This window comes from Neofelis nebulosa, chromosome 1, assembly GCF_028018385.1.
Source record: "Neofelis nebulosa isolate mNeoNeb1 chromosome 1, mNeoNeb1.pri, whole genome shotgun sequence".
Taxonomy (NCBI): Eukaryota; Metazoa; Chordata; class Mammalia; order Carnivora; family Felidae; genus Neofelis; species Neofelis nebulosa.
The window spans coordinates 103,217,559-103,238,792 of NC_080782.1; the positions used below are offsets into that span (position 1 = coordinate 103,217,559).

Here is a 21,234-nt window from a genome sequence, read left to right on the forward strand (position 1 = left end):
AGGAAAGAAAGTCAGCACTGGACAGGTTTCGTTTCAGAAAGGGAAAATCTGGTCCCTCTAGAGAAGCAGCAGCATACCAGGCATGAGGAGCTAGGGATGCAGAGGCCAGGGCTACAGAGAGGCCGATGTGAAGGAGACAGATGGATTAGGAGGAAAAACTGCCACAGTCCTGGAGCTACACAGCAGAAATAGCCCCTGCCTCCTCCCATTCCCAAGCCAGCTTCCAGACCTGCATACCAACAGGCATGCTGGAGTGAGAGCCTCAGGACAAAGACTAAGTCTTAAGAGTGACTACTCACTCAATGCTTATGCAACTCATAGAGGAGAACCGCAAGGAGCCAACAGTGTTAGCAGCGGCAAGGAAACTTGTGAGTAAATCTTGGGATTCTGAAACAGTCTTCCTCTAAAAGAGTTTGGAAATTATCATCATAGTAGGTAGTGTAGCCCATTATAGTAAAAGCTCCCGAACAGAAGGAAACACATCCTCGTAACTCTGTATCATGATCTGTGTTTCCCTCATACACCATCAGCTCCATAGATGTTTGTTAAACTGCACTGAACTTGGCCAATTCAATATGTACTATCCTCCGGGAGTGGCTGCTTTGGAAGTGATGTGAGCCTGCTAATGCTTCTCAAGCACACTACCCTTCCCTTGTTCCCACAAATAGAGATGAAAGACATGACTGGAAGAAATACTGGGGCAAAGACAATCTTTTTTGTTAACTAATTTTTCTAATTAAATGCAGGCATACTGGAAGAGGAAGGAAGATATAGGAAATAAATGGCTTTATTGCAGATAATGAAGTAAGACTTGAATTTCTAAACCACGAGGCCTACTCTAACTACATTTCCTTTTATGATTAAGTTACTTGCTTGGCAAATGAGGAAATACAGTGGACAATGTATCTCTGGGTTTTAGCAAGACGTTTAATAAGATCTCTGAACAGTGTGATAGCAGAATTAGATGGATTTGAAGTCAGTCATAAATCCTGCTGCTTAGTGTCAACCTGGACAGAGGTCTACGATGGGCTGCCCTAGGGCTCATCTATGTCCCGGTGAGCACTGACATGGATAAAAATGGTGAAGGCATGCTTATCAAATCTGTACGTGGCCTGCAAATGGGAGGCATAGTAAAATGTGGGATGGCAGAACTAAAACATTTACAAAAGCCCTTGACATTGGGATGATGATGGCTAAGTCAACTCTAACAGGATGGCATTCTAAAGGGATAAATGCAGGGTCCAATAAACCAGCTGCATGAAGTACAGGATTGGAAAATGCAACTTAACAACAACACTCATGAAAAAGACTCAGGGATTTTAGCTGACAGTAAAATGGATTGATCATAAAGCTAAAGAAGCGTAAACTTCAAGGCTTCTTACTGGCATGGTCCCCTCCCAAAGCCCTGTACTTAACTGTGTATTGATAATTTTGTTTTCTTTTTCTTAAGGGGAGCCCCCAATTTATATAAATGACAGCACTCCTTAAAGCCTGCATTCCCTCCCCACTGACATTTAATTAGGATGTTGACAGTCAAAAGTTACTTTCAGACTTAAAAGATGATTACATTGAAAACTACAGAATTCACTGACACACATTCCTAACCCGGTTAGTGACCCTTGTAGTACGGTGTCCAGTATGAGTCATGACATTTTACAGAAATTAGACTAAAACCAAATGAACAAGCCAACTGAAATGGCTGGCTCCTTCTCCTTGGCCATGACCTCTAAATGCTAGACTAGAGCCCCTTTCTTTTCTAATATGCTTCTGTCTCTAGATCACTTCATCTGGTTTATAATATGCTGATGGCTTACACATATCTCCAGCTCAGCTCTGAGTTCCTTGAGCCCTCAACTCATGTATCCAATTGTCTCATAATGCCAAGGCACTGAAACATGACCAAGACAACTCCTGAATTTCTCCCATATCCATCTCATCCTGCCACCAGGTTTGGTTGAGAGTGACCAGAGAATGTAAGAAACTTTTACTATCTTCTTTTATGAAGAACAGTGTGCAGATCTGAAAATAATTATTCTGAAAGAAAAAGAAAAAAAAACCTGGCAGTGTTGGTGAAGGGTGTCAGAGACATCATCAGGTGGAAAAGGGAGCACATTCCTTCCTTGAAGATACAGTGAGACAAATAAGGAAAAACTCACTAAGAGAGAGACTGAAAAATGTCCCAGGAGATGTGATTTCACATCCTCAGATTTCAGGGAGGAATGGGTCAGCCAGATGACTGTTCTATCTGTAAGTTCTGGTTTTGTAGTTGACTTCCAATGACTAAGACTCCCAAAACCTGAAGCTCAAAATGTACTGATAATTATATTTTTCAGTCCATTTATTTTTAGCTATTCTTATTCTTAAAAAACTGCATTTTTTTTTTTTTTTCTAAATGGTGTTTCTGGTTTCTGTGGAGTGACTAGTATCTATCAAGGCCTGGATAAATGTAACAAAACTAAACACCAGTGACCTTCACGGTCCCTTTGTTACTGACTCATTCTGAACTCAAACCCTTTTTCCAAGGCCATAGTAGGCAATCATGGTGACCATTGGTCTAGTCCAGCGATTTCCAATCATGCAGGCTAAACTCTAGTAGCCTTGGAGGTGGACAGATAACAAGCTCTGGAGAAAGATGGGGCAAAAGCCTTCATTTTCAAGTGGTAAAGATGGTAAGGTAAAGGGGCCATGAGTGTACCCTGGGGCCCCTTCTTGCTGTGGGAGCCAGGGCTGTCTGCCTCAGAACCCAGCTGACATCACACCTTCTGAAAGCCAGGGCTTTAAATGTTAAGTGAAATGTTCCTTTTCACAGTTTTTTATTCCCCCAGTGGGGGGACTGTTGAACACTGTTATGTCACCTGGCCAGAGCTTTCACAAAGCCTCCGGGCAAGCCAAACAAAGCCGGGAGGTTTATTTACCGCTCTTGCCGGCGATGACAGGTACACAGGGACCTCTCTGTGAACCCCAGGGTTAAAGAAGCTTAAATGCAGAAAGACAGATGGCCCTTTGCAACACGTGGGAGACAGAGGGGCCAGCATCTCAGGAAGTTCTCAGGAAGATGATTTCAAATGGACACAGAGACTCCTTCCGTGCACACATCCCTCAACCCCTCCATGTAGAAACCTGTCATCCACTATGGCCAGGTCCCAACCTGCTAAGCTGGTGGCCCTGAAGTGTCTAACTACTATAAACAAAGAAACAAAGTGAAAGAGGCACTTTTTTTGGAAAGAGAATTTTCCCAGCCAAAATAAATTCTCCAGCCGAAATAACCAAATTAAACTCTTCAATCTGATTTTACCAGATACCACTAATGTCCTATAGTATTTAACACCTCACCTGTATCATCACTGAATAAGATTTATTTATTTGAAATATTAATGCCCAGGTTTAGTCCAGCGACCTTAACCATCTTTTCCTTGGGGCATGGATATGCCCCATTTTCCTACTTGCCTTCCTTTCTTGAGCCCTGCCTTTGTTGGGCTGTTCAAACATTGGGACCAGGCATGAAAAGTAAGACCAATCAGAAATAATTAGACCAGGAAAAGTAAATACAAATTTGAAAAGAGATCAGGGCAGTTAAATCCTACCAAGAGACCAAGAGATCTTTGGAGTAGTCTCTCAGAGAAGACGAAACCTGGGTTTTCTTTTCGGCTCTGTCATTCCAATTTTCTCCATCATTTTTGCCATCTAAGCCCCCTCCACTGGTATCTCCAGCACATTAAGAATGGTACCAATTCATTAGAGATGGGTGCTCTAAATTCTTTTGGTGATGAGTCACAGAACTGTCATATGTCATATCATGCAGTTTTACTTATTTGAAAGGTGAGACATTCCCTCCCCTTCTCCCAGCTCCACCCAGTGCTTTCAAAGTGGAGCCTAAGGCTACAACTGTAACCAAACAACTGTAAAGCTTAGATATTTCTAGACAGGGGCCCACCTCTTGATCGGTGAAAATTTCTATGAAATTCTGGAAGGAGAAAGAGCCGGACTGGAGAATGAGCTCTCCGGTATTTTCAAAGCACTGTCCTGTCAGCACGAGCAGCTTGTGTCGAGCAGCATCAGTGATCATTAAGCGCACCTGAAACAAAGCACAGGGAGCAAGACGTGAGCCATATCCAATGCCACCATCCCACTTTCAGGACAGGGCTGGCCCAGGTAGGGCTTGAAATCTATTACCAATGAAACTCATTCATTTTCCCTAGGGAACTGGACAGAGCCAACGACTATGGTCATCAGCTCGCCCAGGAATGCCATTTTCCATGTTTGCGATGGCCAAGCCAGCCGTGGTAGTTGACTTTCTCCCCCTAGTTTCCTTGCCTTTCTCAAAGCAGTCTATACAGTTGGCAATCATTTGCTCCACAGCTGTGTCTGCTAGCAGCACACAGCCTGTGAGACTTGGGGATATCTCACAGGTTGAGTCACCAAGTATAGTCCAGATCCCCTGACTGCTGCTTCAGGAAGCACAGGTTCCCAATGAGGGTCCCAAGTCAGGCCCTCCCTTACAGGACCCCTTTCCTTCCAAGCCATACACCAAAAGCTCATCTCCAAATGCCAGCTCCAGTGGGATCAGCAAGGTGCCTGACATTGAACATAAACAAAAGGCTGCAGCAAATGGGAATCTTTTAAAGAGAATCGTAAGTGGTTTGCACGAAAGAACTCTCTGTTCTTTAAGTGGCAGGAAGCCAGCCTGTCCTTCAGCAGACACGCTGCTCCAAGCACCAAGGTATTCGTTCTGATCACAGCTCAGTTCAGCACAAATTGCCAGGCAGCATGCTAGACACCAAGGGAGGGATATAAAAGTAAACAGGACATGACCCATGGCCCCCAAGAACCCTAAGCTCTGATTAAGGAAACACACATGGGCTGAAGTAACTGTTCCAGCCCCATGTGCTCTACAAGCAAGCCTGAATTCCTTAAAGAAATTCCTCATTTTTCCTTTTCCATTTCAAGTTGTCTTTACTTCCTGATTCTGTTAGTCACAGAGAGACTACTACCCTGCTATGTGCCTCAACCTTGCACCTTCATGGACCGTCAAACAGGTCCTGCTGATCTGGAGCCAGTGGAAGTGGGATGAAAACAGTCTACATAGGAGCACCTGGGTGGCTCAGTTGGTTAAGCATCCAACTCTAGATCTTGACTCAGGTGATGATCTCAGTTTGTGAGTTGGAGCCCCACATCGGGCTCTGTGCTGACAGTGTAGAGCCTGCTTGGGATTCTCTCTCTCCCTCTCTCTCTGCTCCTCCCTGCTTATTCTCTCTCTCTCGGTCAAATAAATAAATAATCTTAAAAAAAAAAAAAAGAAAGAAATAGTCTACATAATGAGAGCCAAAAAGTAGAAGCAACCCAACGTCCATCAACTGATGAATGGATAAACAAAATGTGCATGTGGTCATCAACTGATGAATGGATAAACAAAATGTTTATGTGGTATCCATGCAGTAGGATAGTATTTAGCCATAAAAAAGAAATGAAAAACTGATACATGCTACAATATGATGACTCTTGAAGACATTATGCTGAGTGAAATAAGCCATACAGAATATGGTATGATTCCATTATCCAAAATACTCAGAAAAGGAAAATCCACCGAGGCAAAAAGTAGATTAATGCTTGCTGGCAAGTGGGAGGAATAGGGATTGTTGGCTAATGGGTTTGGGACTGTTGAGGGGTGACAGACATGTTTTGGAATAGACAGCGATGACAAGCACACAACTTTGTGAATATACTAAAAACCAATGAATTGCACACTTTAAAAGATGGATTTTGTGGTATGTGGATTATTTCTCAAATTTTAAAAATAGGCTCAAAGCATGAGCAGAAGAGATGCTGTGGATAATGAAGGCCCCCCAGGGACTGTGGCAACTTTAATGTCCAAGAAGCAACCCAATCTCAAAAGTATTAGACTGTAATAAAAGAAGTGAGAAATGGAGATATATCAATTCCTCTGGCCTTGAGGGGGCCAGGGATTCTTGGCTTCAGCCAAGTTCTTATCTTCTAGTAGTCTCTGAAATACCCAGCTATTCTTTTTGGCAACGATTTCGAATGATAGTAATAATATTAATAAGAACAACCAACATTTATATTTCAGTGGTTACACACTCTGTTTTAAGCGTTTGATACTTCTAATCACAACACGATAAGTGCTGTTGTGACCTCCATTTCACAAAGATGGAAACTGAGACAAAAAGACAATAAATAATCTTCCCCAAGGCCACCAGCTAAAAAGTGGCAGAACCCAGGGAGTCTGGCACCAAAGGCTATACTCCTGATAGCCATGTATCCTCCTTTCAGTGGTGATTAGAGGGGGAGCAGAATGGCTTGAAGGGGGTTTGCCTCAAGATACCATTTTTCTCCAAATTTGTGTGCTGAATGTCCTGGTTTGAGGGCTTGTAGTCTATTTCCCCCTGCTACATCCCAGCCAGACACTATCCTGGCAGCACACCCTCCATAAATACCCAAGATTTCATAACCTCCTGCCTATACAAAGTATTCTAGTTCTGGCTAGCATCTTCCACCTTGTCCTCATCGGGAAGGGCAGTCTGGCATGGTAATCAGATACAGAACCAGCCGCTGACTGGGGGTAAAGAACTTCTCCTCTCCTGCGTCCTTCTTCTGCCCCACCCGCCCCTGCCCTTCCAATATGGTGGTCTCTGTCCACTGCGTGAGGCCCTGCCACAGACCCCGCAGAGCCAGATGCTTACCTCAGTGCTGACTGCTTCATCTGAAGGGTTGATCAGGACCACTGTTTCTAAAACGTCACTTCGGTGATGAAGGATCTTTTGTCCTAGAGACACAAAAACACAGACAAAAGGGGAGACCTTCAGCTTTTCCAGATTAAAACTGCCCTGCTGGCTGCAGGGACAGCAGAGACTCTGCTGGGCACGCAGCCCCGAGACTCTCCACGCGATCTTGGGAAACACAACTGGTGTTCCTACACAAGGGCAGGGACCCTGCAGGTTCCTCCCAGAGTTGGGTCCGGGTGTCTGGGGCTCCTCATGCTCGCACAACCCTCGAGTTTTCAGGGTTGCCCGCCAAGCTGCCTCAGAGCGTTAATGGCGGTTTTCATCTGAGATGAGGGGTGGATGCCAGGAAAACTCAACGGGGCTCTTGACATTTCCTTTCTCATGGTAATTGGGGATGTTTCTCCGCATCAGCCTTTCTTCTGGTGAGAATGGTGCGGAGATTAATTAGGAGCCCAATTGTGAGATGAATGACATCCAGAAACCCCAGCTAACAATTACCCAACAACCAGAATGGCTGTCTGAGGCAGGCTTACAGGCTGTTGGAGTATTCGTTAATTAATTCACTTGCTCATAGAAAAGTGGGGAAACTGTGAGCAAATGAAGAGTGGAGAACAACTCTCTGTCCGGACAGAGTGGTCAAACTGCCTGTAAAGACAAGCAAAGTTGATGGAGAAAAACAAAGCAAGGTGTTGCAGGGGTGAAGGAGCCTAAGGAGGACTGAAATCTTAGAGGGCTTCTGGTTCCACATCACTGATTTCCCACACCTTAAAGGTTTTAGGGGCATCTGGGTGTCGGAAACCATCTCCAGTCGAAGTAGACTGAGGCCTGTAGATGACCTTCTACATATACTCTCCCCTTTCCTGGACAATTAGACAACAAGTGACCAGGTGGATGTGTGGCCACAGTGGGCTATATATGCTCTACCAGTTGATGAGGAAGAGAAAAGAGTGGTGTTCCCTCAGACATATGGAGGGGAAACATGTCGTTGGAGGGTAGACAAGAATATGTCTGCTGCTTGGAAGTATAAGGAAACTTGGGTGACAAGACAGAATGGAGTGGAATCTGGGGGAAATAAACACCAAAGGAGAGGAATACAAGAATAGAGAATGATCAAAAAGCAACTGCTTTCCAGAAAAATAGCTGGGCAGTTCTTGAAAAAGCTAAAATAGAATTACTATACGATCTAGCAATTTCACTCCGAGGTAGATTGAAAGCAGGGACTTGAACAGATACTTGTATGCCAATGTTCACTGCAGCATTATTACAAGAACCAAAAGGTGGAGACAACCCAAATGTCCACCTATGGATGACTGGATAAACAAAAAATGGTATATCTAGGCGATGGAATATTACTCGGGCATAAAAAGGAATGGAGTTCCAATGTGTGCAACAACATGGATGAACCTTGGAATAAGTATGCGGAGTGAAGTAAGCCAGAACAAAAGGACAAATACTGTATGATTCCACTTACATGAAATATCTAGAATAGGTTAATTCATAGAGTCAGAGAGGAGATCAGAGGTTACCAGAAGCTGGGAGAGAAGGAATGGGGAGTTACTACTTAATAGGCACAGAGTTTCTCTTTGGGGGGATGAAAAAGCTTTGGAAATAGAGGTGATGTCGCACAACATTATAAATGTAACTAGTGCCACTGAATTGTACATTTAAAAATGGTTAAACTGGCAAATTTTGTGTTTTACCAAAATTATGTATTTTACCAAAACTTAAAATTAATAGTACACCCAAAACAGTACACTTTAAATGGGTGAACTGTATGACATGTGAACTGTACCTCAAGAAACCAGTCTAGGGTCCACAGGGATTTTCTTCCTTTATATCATGAAGGACCAGAAGTCCTATAGAAACAAACATACTGAAATACCGCCATCACATCATCAAACCCATTCTCCTCCATTGTCTTCTTTCCCAAGAGCTAATATCTCTCAATAAACCCTTCATTAGAAATAGAAGAAGCCCAAGCTAAACAATGATGTCAGTCTAAGGTCTAAGCACCTCACCAGTACTAACTCATTTAATCGCCTGGAGGGCTCTTTGACAGAGGTACTGTGATTGTCCCTTTTTACTGCTGAGGACAAAGAAGTCTGCAAAGGAGCACTAACTAGTCCCAGGTCACGCAACTAGGGAGTGTTCAAGTGAGGGCCTACACCTGGTGCACCTGGCTGTACAGCCCCCAGCTGCCCCGCTCTGTGGGGGTGGTAACTGGAAGCAGGAATTGGAAAAACAGGCGCGGCAGACAGTAAGCACCAGGGGAGAGTTAGGGGAAAAGCCAAGGGAGTAATAATAGCAGGGATGTGCTTCAAGAAGCAAGAAGCCAGAAACCATTCACAGATTATTGGCAAAAAGCGAAAAAAAAAGTCAAAGGTGGCAGAGTACCGACACATAAAAAAAGAGGGTGGAAAAAAAGTGTGTGGTATCCTACTCCAAATGCCTGAAAATGAAGAAACCCCAAAACAGAACAATGGCACACAGTTCGAGCAGACTGAGCTTCGAGAAAAATAAATTTAAGCCATGGGAAAGAATGCTTATTATGAATGCCAAAATCTATAATTTGTTGGGCATTGTTTTTTTGGCTTGGTTGTTTTTGCTTTGGACAGCCATATGCACTTAACGCTAAAGCAAAAAAACATCAAATTGAATAAGCAAATGATAGAATGACAATCAGCAAAACCCAGAAAACCACCCCCTTTCTAGGTCCTTTCATCAGTGGCCTCCTTGAAACAAAGACTGTGGGGGAGGTTCAAAAGCACAGAGCTGAGACGAAATCAAGCAAAAGCTGAAGACCAAGGAGAAATGAATGGTCATTTCCTTGATCATACTTTTGACATGACTATTTCCGACACACAAAGCTGCGCGCAGGGAACACAATGCCACGGTAGGACTGCAGTCCTGGCTCTATCTGTAGGAACCCACAAAGGGAGGCCTGAGCGAGGTACACACAAGCGGCTTCCTCCCCAAGAGATGGTAAAGGAATTAGAGCCCCTTTCTTTCCAAAGGGATCTACGCAGTGCCCAATTCTGCTAACTGCAGCTTCCAAATGCACATCTAAGCAACCATAGCCCAGGGCAGTCCGAGCTTCGCCCACTCAAGCAGGTCCTTCCCCAGACACACAGCAAGGACCCTGCTTCCCAGGCGCTCCCTGGCAGAGGGCTTCTTACCAACCACGAGCAGCTCTCTTCCTCCTTGGCTTCCTCACTTGCAGCCCCAACAAATGCCATGTGACAGCCGCCGGTTACCTCTACTCCCTCCAAGTCATTTTTCAGACCTGTTTGCTCAGGAATTCAACTAACGATGTACTTTCTGTCCATCTTTGGAAAGACTGAAGGCAGTGACACAGACGTGCACCAAGATGTCATGGCTGCTCCTTCAACAAAAGCCTTTTTATAGGATTGGATTTGAATGAAGGAGGGGATTTAGAGAGAGAGAGAGAGAGAGAGAAGCTTCAAGGTCTTGTCACAGCCAGACTGCTGGACAGATTCTTTCCCTGGACGATGTAACCAGGGGCTGGGCCTTGCTGGCATCTGGCGAGCGCAGGGGCTGCCGAAGGGGCTGGAGACCCATGCCCCCGCCCCGGCACAAACCCCCCCCACCCCACCCCCCCAGTGGAACGCCAGCTCTCCCGGGCGGCAGGCGGCCGGGATGCTTGCAAAGTTGCATATTTGGGGAATGTTTCACACTGGGAAACAGGCCAGGCATTCTGAAGGAGAGGCCACCACCCTCGCCTGCAAAGGTCTCATTCAATTGCCTCAGAAAAGAAGTTCCCAGGAAAGAAAGACAACCTGGTTGTGGCCTCTCTCTCTCTCTACCATTATAGTCTGCCTTCCCCAGAAGCTGCTCACAGCCAAACCATTAGGCAGCCCCCGTGAATAGTCAACTCTCCTCAGCATCGATCTGAGGGAAGCAAAAGCAGGGGCTTGAGATGGAATGACTGTGTTGCTTATTGCTTTGATAAGAAAAAGCCTTTTGAGGGATTCCCCACAAAACTCACTGTAATTGTGAGGGCTCGATCCTGGGGTGAATGGGGCAGGGACTGTTGTATGACAAAAAAAGAAGTCTGTAAAATCAAAAGAGGATGGCCCGGGGGACCCCTGAAGCAGCAGGGTCCTTGCAGACAATGAGACCTCTGTCCGTACACTCCCAAAGGCTATCTTTGAGACTCACATAAGCCTGTAATTTTCAGTTATTGCTGGGACTTTATTCAGTCATTCCAAGTCTGACAGATTATTTCAATCTATGCATTTTTAAGGGTTGGGCTGTTTTAGTGGTTTACGGTTTACTATATCCAGGAGACTCTGAAATCTCTGAAAGCAAAATGTTATTCTCTAAGTATATAACCTGTAGGATGCTTATAGAGTCTCTTCTCCACAGAGTTTAATATCCATCTAAACACACACATACAGGCTCCTTCCTGGTTTCTAAACAGGTTGACCATGACGGAATTCACTGGCACCCACTACCCACCAATCCCTATAAGACTTGGAACCTTCTCTCTCGCACCCAGCTGAGCCTTCTCTCCCAGACATATCCCACACATCAGTCCTAGAACACACTGGCCTAGCAGTGATACCGTCCCAGCTGGGGCCAGAGCAAGACCCCCAACAGTCTCAGCACAGACAGGCAGCTGCTTAATGAAAGAGCCCAGCGCAAGGGAGAGAATGCCAGATCCAAAGTCAGAGAAGCACTAAGAGGAGGAGGGAGCCCCTGATGAAAATAACAACCAGCGATGATGAAACCTTTCAGATCGCCCATAAGAGGGCAATCGCTCTGTATGTCTTGAGCCTGAACGTTTCGTTTTCATCTCCATTAATGATCACCATGCAGAACTTTATTTCTACCACTTCCTTTTCCTGAAAAATGAACACTTTGCAAGCATCATCTAGAAATGCAAGTCACAGAAAATAAAGAAAGCCTCAATATCTATTTAGTATGGAAGGAAGAAAATGAGAAGGGTCATGACTCACTGGTGCAGATGCACTGGTGACCAGGAGAGAGAGTCAGGGCCAAGGCCTCCAGGAAGACAAAGAGCCCTCGCACCCACCCACCTCTGCCCCTTGTTCCCCCCTCTCCACCCCCTCACTCCTCCTGCCCCATCCCCAGGTGAAAACCAGAGGGAATTCTTTTTGGAAATGGAATTTGATATTGTGATTCAGCACTAGAAAAACTTCCAATTTGAAGAAGCAGAATCTTAAAAAGGGTTAAAGAAGATTCTAGAGTTAGAAAGGGAAAGCCTGGGGTAAAGGACTGGGATTATTTAGCCAAAAGCAAGGGCTGGGAGATCAAGAAAAGGCCACAGGCACAGAATGTCTTGTTGTTAAAGTCTGTTTTCATTGGAGGGAGAAAAGAAAGAAAGGAGGGAGGCAGGGAGGAAGGAAGGAAAGAGAAAATAAAAGCAATGACTTCTCCGACTCTACCTCCTCACCAAAGTGGATTTTCCAAGAGAAAACCTCTCACCTCCAACCCCCACAAGCAAAAAACACTCCCCAGGGTAAAGTTTAGCTAAACGGGTGAAATCAAGAAATGAATGGTACTCAGTGCAGGAACTAAAAATTATTCCCCGATGGGTCTGCCAGCAGCTTTTAATAACAGTTTTTTATTTGGAATAACATCCAGGTCTCCTTTCTGCAGGAATCCACAGGATAATGCAAAGCAACTATGCTAAGAGCTGGGGGAAGTCTGAAGAGAGAGAGAGAGAGCTGGTATGGAGAGAGGGGAGATGCCTGCATCAGCAAAGCTCTTGTGAATCCTCTTTCCCTCTCTATCCTTTGCAGCTAACCCCCAGCCCTGGTGGGAACTTGGCTCCTGGGCTCCCTTCTCAGATGGAGGCAAGCCAGGAAGCCTCCAAGCAGCAGAGGCCCATTCTCCGCAGCCTTTGTTGGTTCTCCCTGTGTTCCCTCTATCCCACCTCATCATGTCTAAGCAAGAAAAAGAGAATGAGAAAAAAGGGGGTGGACATGGGTTACACAATCACGGTGCTTCTGTGAGGCTACAAGCAGCCATGTCTTTCCCAGGGGCCCAAGCATGAGGGCTCAGAACTGGATGCAGGAAGGCTGAGGAGCCTGACCTAACAGCCACCCCGTCCCCTGAAATAAGGAAGAAATCCCCTGAGACATGAGGGAGAACATGACCACGAGGGAGGCTAGATAGCTCAGCTCCTGGTTCCTGCCACCACGACGCCTTTAGAAAAAACAGAGGTGCTAGGAGGCTTGGTACCTCCTGATGACACGGTCCCCAAAGATCAACAATGTCAGCACAGGACACAGAAAGCCAGGCATCGCCAGGAGCCCACACAGCTTCCCTCCCCAGGGAAGTAAAACTCCTGACGTTGGAAGGAGTCGGATTTCCCAGGGGCCTTCACACATCAAAAGCAACTCATTCATCGTTCACCTTTGTCAGCTCACGTGGCTCTCAGCCTCACCCCCCTTCCCGATCCCACCTCTGTCCAAAAGAAAGGTCTTCAAGTTGTGACGCCAAGAGTCTCCTTGAACACACAGCCTGGGTCAGCCACTGGTCAGCCAGTGCCTGCTGACTCCCTCGCTCCTCGGCAGGCACGCTGGCCTCCCACACGCACCCTGAGACTCACTCCCTCTTTGTTTCTGCTGCACAGTCGGAGCCCAGTTCTCTCCCACCTTTCCCCTGATATTCCTGGAAATGGCGTTTCTTTTCAGTTGGAAGTAAACTTGTTTGTCTCTGCTTCTGTTTCACCTCTGATGTATGTTCCAACAAGTCACATCGCTCTCCGAATGTTGAGGGTTCGCTTGTTTTAAGAGAGTAAGAACTTGAATTCCATTATAAACGCGTTCAGGAGACTTCATAAACCATTGATTTTAATTTAAACACGTTGATCATTGCTTGGGAATTAGACAGCTTTCTAAGGATTTTACCTTCGACATCTTTTGTGTGATACAGAATTTAGTTATCATAGAATCTGAGAATGTACCGGTTTTCCTCTACATTTCCTGGATTTAGCTCTTCTTGCTTGTTGTCATTTGGTTTAGTTTTTCATGAGTTTACCAGTCCTTCCACCCTGTCCTTCTCTCGGGTTCTGCACTGTCTTCTGCTCTATGTTTTCCCCACCATTAGCCACCCAGATAAGCAAATAAGGGATGCCTCCTGGACCCCGGAGGCTTTCTCCTCGTCCTAACTGCGTTCCCTGCATGCAGATGCAGACATAGCCTTAGCAACAGGCCAGCCAGCAGGCCCTGCTCCTGGTGGCAGAGGGAGCCTCATCTTGCACCCCCTCCTGTTCCAGCCGCTGGGGAACTGCTCACACTGGGGCACAGGCCTGGTGGGGGATGGGGACGCCAGGCAGCAACAGGCCCGATCCCTTCTGTAGGGTTCTCATCGTACTACCCTCTTTCCCAATCCTCTCTACAGCATTGTTCTCCTCCCGAATCCCATTCTTCTAGGGTCTCCTCTCCCCTCTTCCCCTTTTTTAAAGGCCTCAAGGGAGAGGAATGAAAATCCAGGCTACGAAGGGTTACAAGTGGGAGAGAGTGGAAGAAAGTAATTGGGTTCCTTTTTCTTCTAATCTATTTTATGGTCTAGCTGAAAGAAGTAGAAAGTACCATAGACGGTGTGGATGAAGGCCTGGCTACCTGGAGAACAGCTAAGGAAAAACAGCAACACCAACATGGGCACCAGCTAAGGGAGAGACGACAACCTGAAAGTTGTTTCTTCAACGAGGTACAGATTTTAGAATGCTACAAATGGAGGGGAAAAAAAAAAAAAAAGGCACCGCTAGCGAAGGGCTATATATTACCTGTCAGGGGAGCCAACTCCAACTGTCAGCAAAAACAGAGATCCACATCTATCTAGTACTTTCCCGTTTACGAGCACTTTCCTCTGGTTTGTGCATTTAAAACTTGATGATGGTGTTTCAGGCCTATGAACCGGGTCATCTGGGCCAGGGCAAGGTGGGAGGTCCCAGTGCCCTGTTCCCCAAATGAAACCTGCTGCAGACAAAGAAAAATACATATGCTCCTCACGCACAAGAAAGAAATGCCTTCTGCCTTTAAAATTCAAGGAGTCCAGCAGCCAAGGAGAGAGCCTGTGACAGAAACTTGTCACTCCTATGGCATAAGAAATCAGAATTTCCTCATCTCACAGAACTGGAAAGGGGGGGGGGTGCCTGAAGGAGCTCTGGTGACAATTCCATGCCCCCCACTATCTTCAAAGAAGAAAAAGACAAGCCTCAGGGGCGAACCGTGGCCTGATCATAGGTGAGTGACTATTGCATTTGTACGGCTGCCAAAGGCAATTCCTATGCCTGCCCCAGACAGTTCTATTTGGGAATAGGTGCTAAAATACTAAGAGCACTACCTTTCATTTGTGATGCACTGCATGGTTTATAAAACCTTTTTTTTTTTTCATGTTTGTTTATTTTTGAGAGAGAAAGAGTGCAGCAGGGGAGAGACAGAGAGAGGGGGACAGAGGATCCAAGCGGGCTCCACGCGGACAGTAGCGAGCCCAATGTGGGGCTTGAACCCACCAACCCACGAGATCATGACCTGAGCCAAAGTCAGATGCTCACCTGACTGAGCCACCCAAGCGCCCCTATAAAATCTTTTGACTTGCATGTTACCTCGGTGTATCACAAAGATTGTTATTATTATTCTTTCTTTACAAACACAGAAATTGAAGTTCGTGGGGCAGGCTGTTTTAGTAAGAGCCACCTGCCTTGTCCAGCAACACAGGAATAAAATAAGCTATAAAACTAGGTGTTAAATCTAGCCCATTTGACTCCTGATCCCCACTCTTGTCATTGTCCCTCAATGCTTCTCAGATTGTCTTAGGAGTTTATAAGGTCTAAATCCTAATTTTTTAAAAATAAGATTTGCCTGGGGCGCCTAGGTGGCACAGTTGGTGAAGCGTCCGACTCGGTTTTGGCTCAGGTCGTGATCGCATAGCTCATGAGTGTGGCCCCTGCGTGGGGCTCTGTGCTGACAGTGCGGAGCCTGCTTGGGATTCTGTCTCCCTCTCTCTCTGCCCCTCCCCTGCTCTCTCTCTCTCTCTCTAAAATAGACATTTAAAAAATTAAAAAATAATATTAAGATGTGTTTGAGATACATTTGCCTTAGGATATTATAGAATACTCCCTGCATTTGGGATATAGGTTTGGGAATTCTTTTTGTTTTGAGGGACACCTGCCCTGTGCCAGATACCCTGCCAACTGTTCGGTTAAACCATGAGATTGCCAATCTCAACCTCGCGTCAACTCAAAAATGGCACTTTTCCTGTGGTTCAACAATTAGACCTCACCTTCTTGAGATCAAAGTAGGTTTCAGAGAATGTTTTTTAATCTTACTGGGCTTCTCCTGGCCTTTATAAGAGATGCTATATTCCCTATTTACTAAGACAATGTGAATTAGTTGGAGGACACAGTTTTCTAGAGTTCAATTTGGGCAAGTTAGTGCTACCTTCATAAACTAGCATTGAGATTAAAACATGGGTGGGATGCTAGCCCTAGCCTGAAGGGAAGATAGTTTAATGGGGACACTTGGAGTTTTGACAGTGTCTCCTTTGGGAAGTACAAGTCAGAAGTAGTGTCTCATACACAGCAGGAGCTCAATCAATATTTGATAAAGGAATGAATAATAAAAATGGCTAAGGTATATTGCATACCTGCCCTGGGTCAGACACTGACCTAAGTTCTTTATGTTGGGTTATTGCATTAAATCTGTACACTAATCCTATGAGGAAGGCCCTATTCTCATCTTATTGATGAGGAAAATGAGGCATTGGGCAGTTCAGCAACAGCCCACGGGAATACACAGTGAAACTAGGATGGAAACCCGGTGGTCGGTGTCCAGACCCAGGCTCTTAGCTAAGAAGACATTTTAAAGGGAGGACAGAAGACAAATAAATGACAATCAGTTTGACTTGGGGCCCTCTGGGTTTGAAGTTCCTATGGGAGTTCCCAGTGGTTCTGTCCAACAAGCAGGCAGAAATGTGGATGTGAGGCTGAGGCAATAGGTTGGACCAGATCTGGGGGGCATCCGTGTATTTTTAGGTTGGTGCTCTTAGAGAATGCTGAGAGCCTTTTGCTGCAAAAAGTCTTAGGAAACACCACTATACAAAGGGCAGATAAAAGCAGCAAAAAACCCGTGAAGGTGATGGAGCACAAGGAAAGCGATGGTACCACACTGCCTTCTCTCCTCCCCTTCACCCCCAGCCCCAGAGGTGACCTATACCTGCAATGCCATCTTGATTTGCAAACTTAATCCACCTCCGCAGAGAGGAGAGGAGACACAGAATATTCCAAAGACCTTAAAGAAGCCAGTAACGTCTCGTAGGCGCTTTCCAAACGCAAAACATACCACCGAGACCTGCATATCCACAGCAGCATCACATCGCTTAACCAGCGGGCATGGCTTTTTCTTCTGTCTGGGACACATCCGCCTGGTGGAGCAAAGACTGTACAGTTCTCAGAGTGTAATATGCCCCAGGATGCTCTGAGGAACTCAATAAAAATGTGGATCTGCATGGTCCACTCTCAGACAGTCTGGGTCAGAAGGCAGGGGTGGGGCCGGGGACTCTGCATTTCTGCAATCTTTCAGAGAATTCTGATCATTCTGCAGCCCCTTCTTTGAGAAACAAGACAGTGTGTATAAAGAATACGCTATTGATCAACAACAACGTAGTGAGTGATCTTATTTAAAGTCATCCTCACACTGCTTTTAATGAATTCCTATCCTAATGTCTGAACATAGTGCTAGAATTATTTCCCTTGGGAGCAAATGTCATCATTAGAAGCTCAAACTTTTCCCAGTAAGTATTGATTCTAGGAATCATCTGACAGTTTTATCTGACATTTAATTTGCCATCCAACTCCTGCCATTTATCAAATCCAGGGAAACCGCCGACCTTTCACCCTCATCGGTTACTATTTAGAACCAAATCTTCACACTATTCACCCTCAAAGCCAGATACCTTAAAACCAGAAATCAAATTAGTCCTTTTGGTCCTGGCTATTGAAAAGGAAACAGAAAAAGAAAACGATAAATGGCTGACATAACAAATATCACACATAGTATTGAACCCCTTGGATACACTCTTAGCTCTAGGCCAAGGAGAAACAGCATGAATCGATTTTTTTTTCCCCCAGTAAAGTCCCAAATGGACTGGAGGATGATGCTGCCTCCAGTGGCGGCATCAGGCTAGGGCAAATCAACAAGCCTGGTCATCTACCAGGAAGGTTACTTCTTAAGATCAAGACCCTGACCTGGGGAGCGCCTGGGTGGCTCCGTCAGTTGAATGTCCCACTTCAGCTCAGGTCGTGATCTCAGGGCTCATGAGTTCGAGCCCCGCATCAGGTTCTCTGCTGTGGGCATGGAGCCTGCTTCAGATCTTCTGTCTGCCTCTCTTTCTTCCCCTCCCCAGCTCATGCTCTCTCACTCTCAAAAATAAACATTAAAAAAAAAAAAAAAAAAAAAAAGGGATCCTGACCTGAAAGTATGAGGCTCGAGGGATCTGATCTTAGCTGATGACCTGAGACCTGAGATCTGATCTTAGCTGATGTGGTGCCTCAGCCACCACCATCTGTGACAGGTAATAGAAAGGCAGATAGTCACATCCTATGTTCCAGCTGGTAGGAATAAATCTGGCCGTTTCTTTTCAAGCATTTGGCATAAAGCCTCAACACCAAGGGAAGTGTGATTTTTGTTGTTTGTTTTAGTGTTATTTATTTATATACTGCCTCGTTCAGAAGGCGGAGGCAGAGACGGCTAATTCACACATGCTGGTGGAATTGGCACCTGTATATTTCCACTGTGCGCTGTGTCTGTGTTAACCGGTCACGGCTCGGCGCTCAGGCTGCCCAGAAAAGTACACTCAGTTCTTACCAACATGGGGTCTTCCCTGTCCTGGGGCCGGAGGGGGATTCTCAGCACACCAGGACCACAGCCCTGACTCCTTTGTACTTCCTGTCCTTTGCCCTCAGTTATGTGCCCTGTCTGCTGACCCGGAGTGAAGTTTCACTCAGAGCCTGGTCCTCACCTTCTCTCAGTCAGGTGCTCTCCTCACATTTCCCTGACTCCACAGCACACTCTCTCTATTTTTAAAGGTCTGTTCATTAAACTCGTGGCTCCTAGACCGTCTTTCATGATCTCCACCACATTTCAATCCCTTGCTGTGCTCTGACAAATGGCCCCAGAAGGACCAATGTCTTGGTTCAGGTTTTCCTCTTTAGTGTGCCCCTTCTCTCATTCTAACGGAGAAGTTAAGTCTCCCCTGGCCATTTCCATGTTATTCTTTTCCACTCTCTGTATGTTGTTCTAATAGGCAGCACTGGCAGAAGAGAGCCATTTTTGAGCACTGCATAAGACATCTGAACACAAAGCCTCAGGTGATATTTGAGCCCTGCTGACTAAAAACTGAAGACCATTGCAACAAAGTCTTCACAGGCTAACTGCTCTGAGCATGTCCTCAGTGATTCTGTCACAGGGGATACTGAGCCCCTGTGTATCGGGTGGTTGCAGCTCCTCTTGTTGGGCCCAGAGACAGGAAACGTTTATCAGAAGAACTCTCTCCAACTACAGCCTTTGCCTCTCACCTCGTCTCCCTCAACCAAACCCAAACCCTACTTCTTAGTGGCAAAATATCGATTAGAAGAGCAAAGATAGCCGTTACATGAACTAATTCAGTATTCTCTTAAGAACGTCATACACAGAGTTTGCCTTCTTATGGCCCTTCGCACCACTTCTTATTTTTAGAGGGGAGGGGCGGGTATGGAACCCAGCTCACTGCTGACTCAGGCCTCATGTGGAATCATACGCTGATGAACAGGAAGCAAGACCTTGACTTTCAACTCAGCCACTCAGTTTCTTCATTTCACCCAATAGCATTTCACTTCAATGAGTTATCCTATTAAAAGTTTACGTGAAATAAACCAGTAATTTATAGTGTCTATGTATTCACTTAATTTACACAAAGTAACTGAAATTTTCAGTGTATCAGATACTCATGCCAACTGGTCACTGCATTTATTTTTCACCCCAGTGGGACAGTTGGCTTAGAGGTTGCTTTAAATAAAGGGTGTTGTTTGATGACACCATTTACTATGTCATAAAGTAAGCCCTCATACCTACTTAAATCTAATCAATCCCTTGTAGATCCCGCCCACATTTTGTTTCCTCTGGGAAGATCTCCTGTCCAACTCCCAGAGTTGTCTCTTCCCTCAAAGTCCTGATGGTGGTTAATGGTCCCTAGATCACATAATTCTATATGAGCTATGGCATCCAACTAAATTAGAATGTATTAGTTAACAAAATGCTTTCACAAGCTTGTGAAAATCACGTACCAAGTTGGCAATTTTCATGTAAATCTCAGAGAACCCAGATCAGGCATTCCACTTAGAGGCATTCAGATATTAATGGTCTTTTTCAAAATAGGACAGCTAAAAATACAGATACCTGTCGCTGCACACACCATCCATGCAATTTCGGAATAGGATTTAATATAATCATGTAGATTGAAATTCAGCCTTTAGAAATGAGTAAGTCAGGTGATGTACCTTTCAGGAACTGGAAAATATACACCTGAGTCACCATTCGTAGAAAGCTCACTGCCCTACATAAATAAAAAGGAAGCATTGTCAAGTTCTTTTTACATGATGAAGGCCTCCAAACGTCCCAAAGTGTCAAGAGTTGTTTGTTTTTCTCACAAGTACACTGAATTTTGCCTCTGGCCATTCAGCCACCCCTATTGTTCCTTTAAAAAAAATTAAACTAGGGCATCGTTAGGAAGATTTCATTTTGATTTTATATTCAACTACAAGGGAAGGGCACTCCCACATGTCCCCATACCACACTTGACTTTCTCTGGAAGATTGTAGCTGAACAACTCTATCTATCTGCAGATCTGGGTAAATTTGATATAGGAAACAGGGAATAAATTCAGGGCCATGTAGTTGGTTTAAGATTTACTTAACAAGCAGAGATTTGTTTCTGATACAATTCAATAAAATCTGGCTAAGGGGAGTTTTCAAACCATCGATAAATGTATTCTGAACCAACAGACACAGCTTTCCTGGGGATAAAGGTCCAAAACCTACCATGCAGAAGTGATTCAGACAAGCAGTCAAGTAAATTCTACTGTCTTCTATCTTCTTTTAACAAAAACTAAAATTCTCGGTTAGAATGAGTTCAGAGAAGAAGGCAAATAAACTGGGGACTTTCAAAAATGCTTTTCAGAAAATCTCCAGATTTTAATTTCCATGAGAAATAACAGGTTTCCCTAAGAAAATCAACATGCATAAAATCACTTTCTACACTCCTATCTTGCATTGTTCCCTATGGGTTGGAGTATAATGCAATTATCCATATGCACGCTAAGCAAAGTTCTTATGATGCACTACTCTTTGCTCTTTCACAAATAAAACGTGTACACTGAGAGTACATTTTGTCCCAGTAAAAATGCTGACGGGTAAGCCAGCTCTGGAGAAGAATGCACTGACTCCGGCTCCAGAGTGTGTCCTCAG

The 21,234-nt window shown here is 45.1% G+C and overlaps 1 protein-coding gene across 2 annotated transcripts in view; it reads right to left on the minus strand.

The window, feature by feature from the left end:
* Positions 1-21,234, minus strand: part of MAP1B (microtubule associated protein 1B) — a 100,684-nt gene that overhangs the window by 22,310 nt on the left and 57,140 nt on the right. Inside the window, exons 1-3 of one of the 2 annotated variants that reach the window (XM_058729963.1) lie at positions 9,917-10,115; positions 6,699-6,781; positions 3,935-4,075 (exon numbers count right to left, since the gene is read on the minus strand). In XM_058729963.1, coding sequence (XP_058585946.1) covers positions 3,935-4,066 — 132 coding nt within the window. In that variant the 5' untranslated portion in view covers positions 4,067-4,075; positions 6,699-6,781; positions 9,917-10,115. Of the gene's footprint in view, positions 1-3,934; positions 4,076-6,698; positions 6,782-9,916; positions 10,116-21,234 lie in introns of those variants that run through there. The other variant, XM_058729954.1, reaches the window with a different exon arrangement.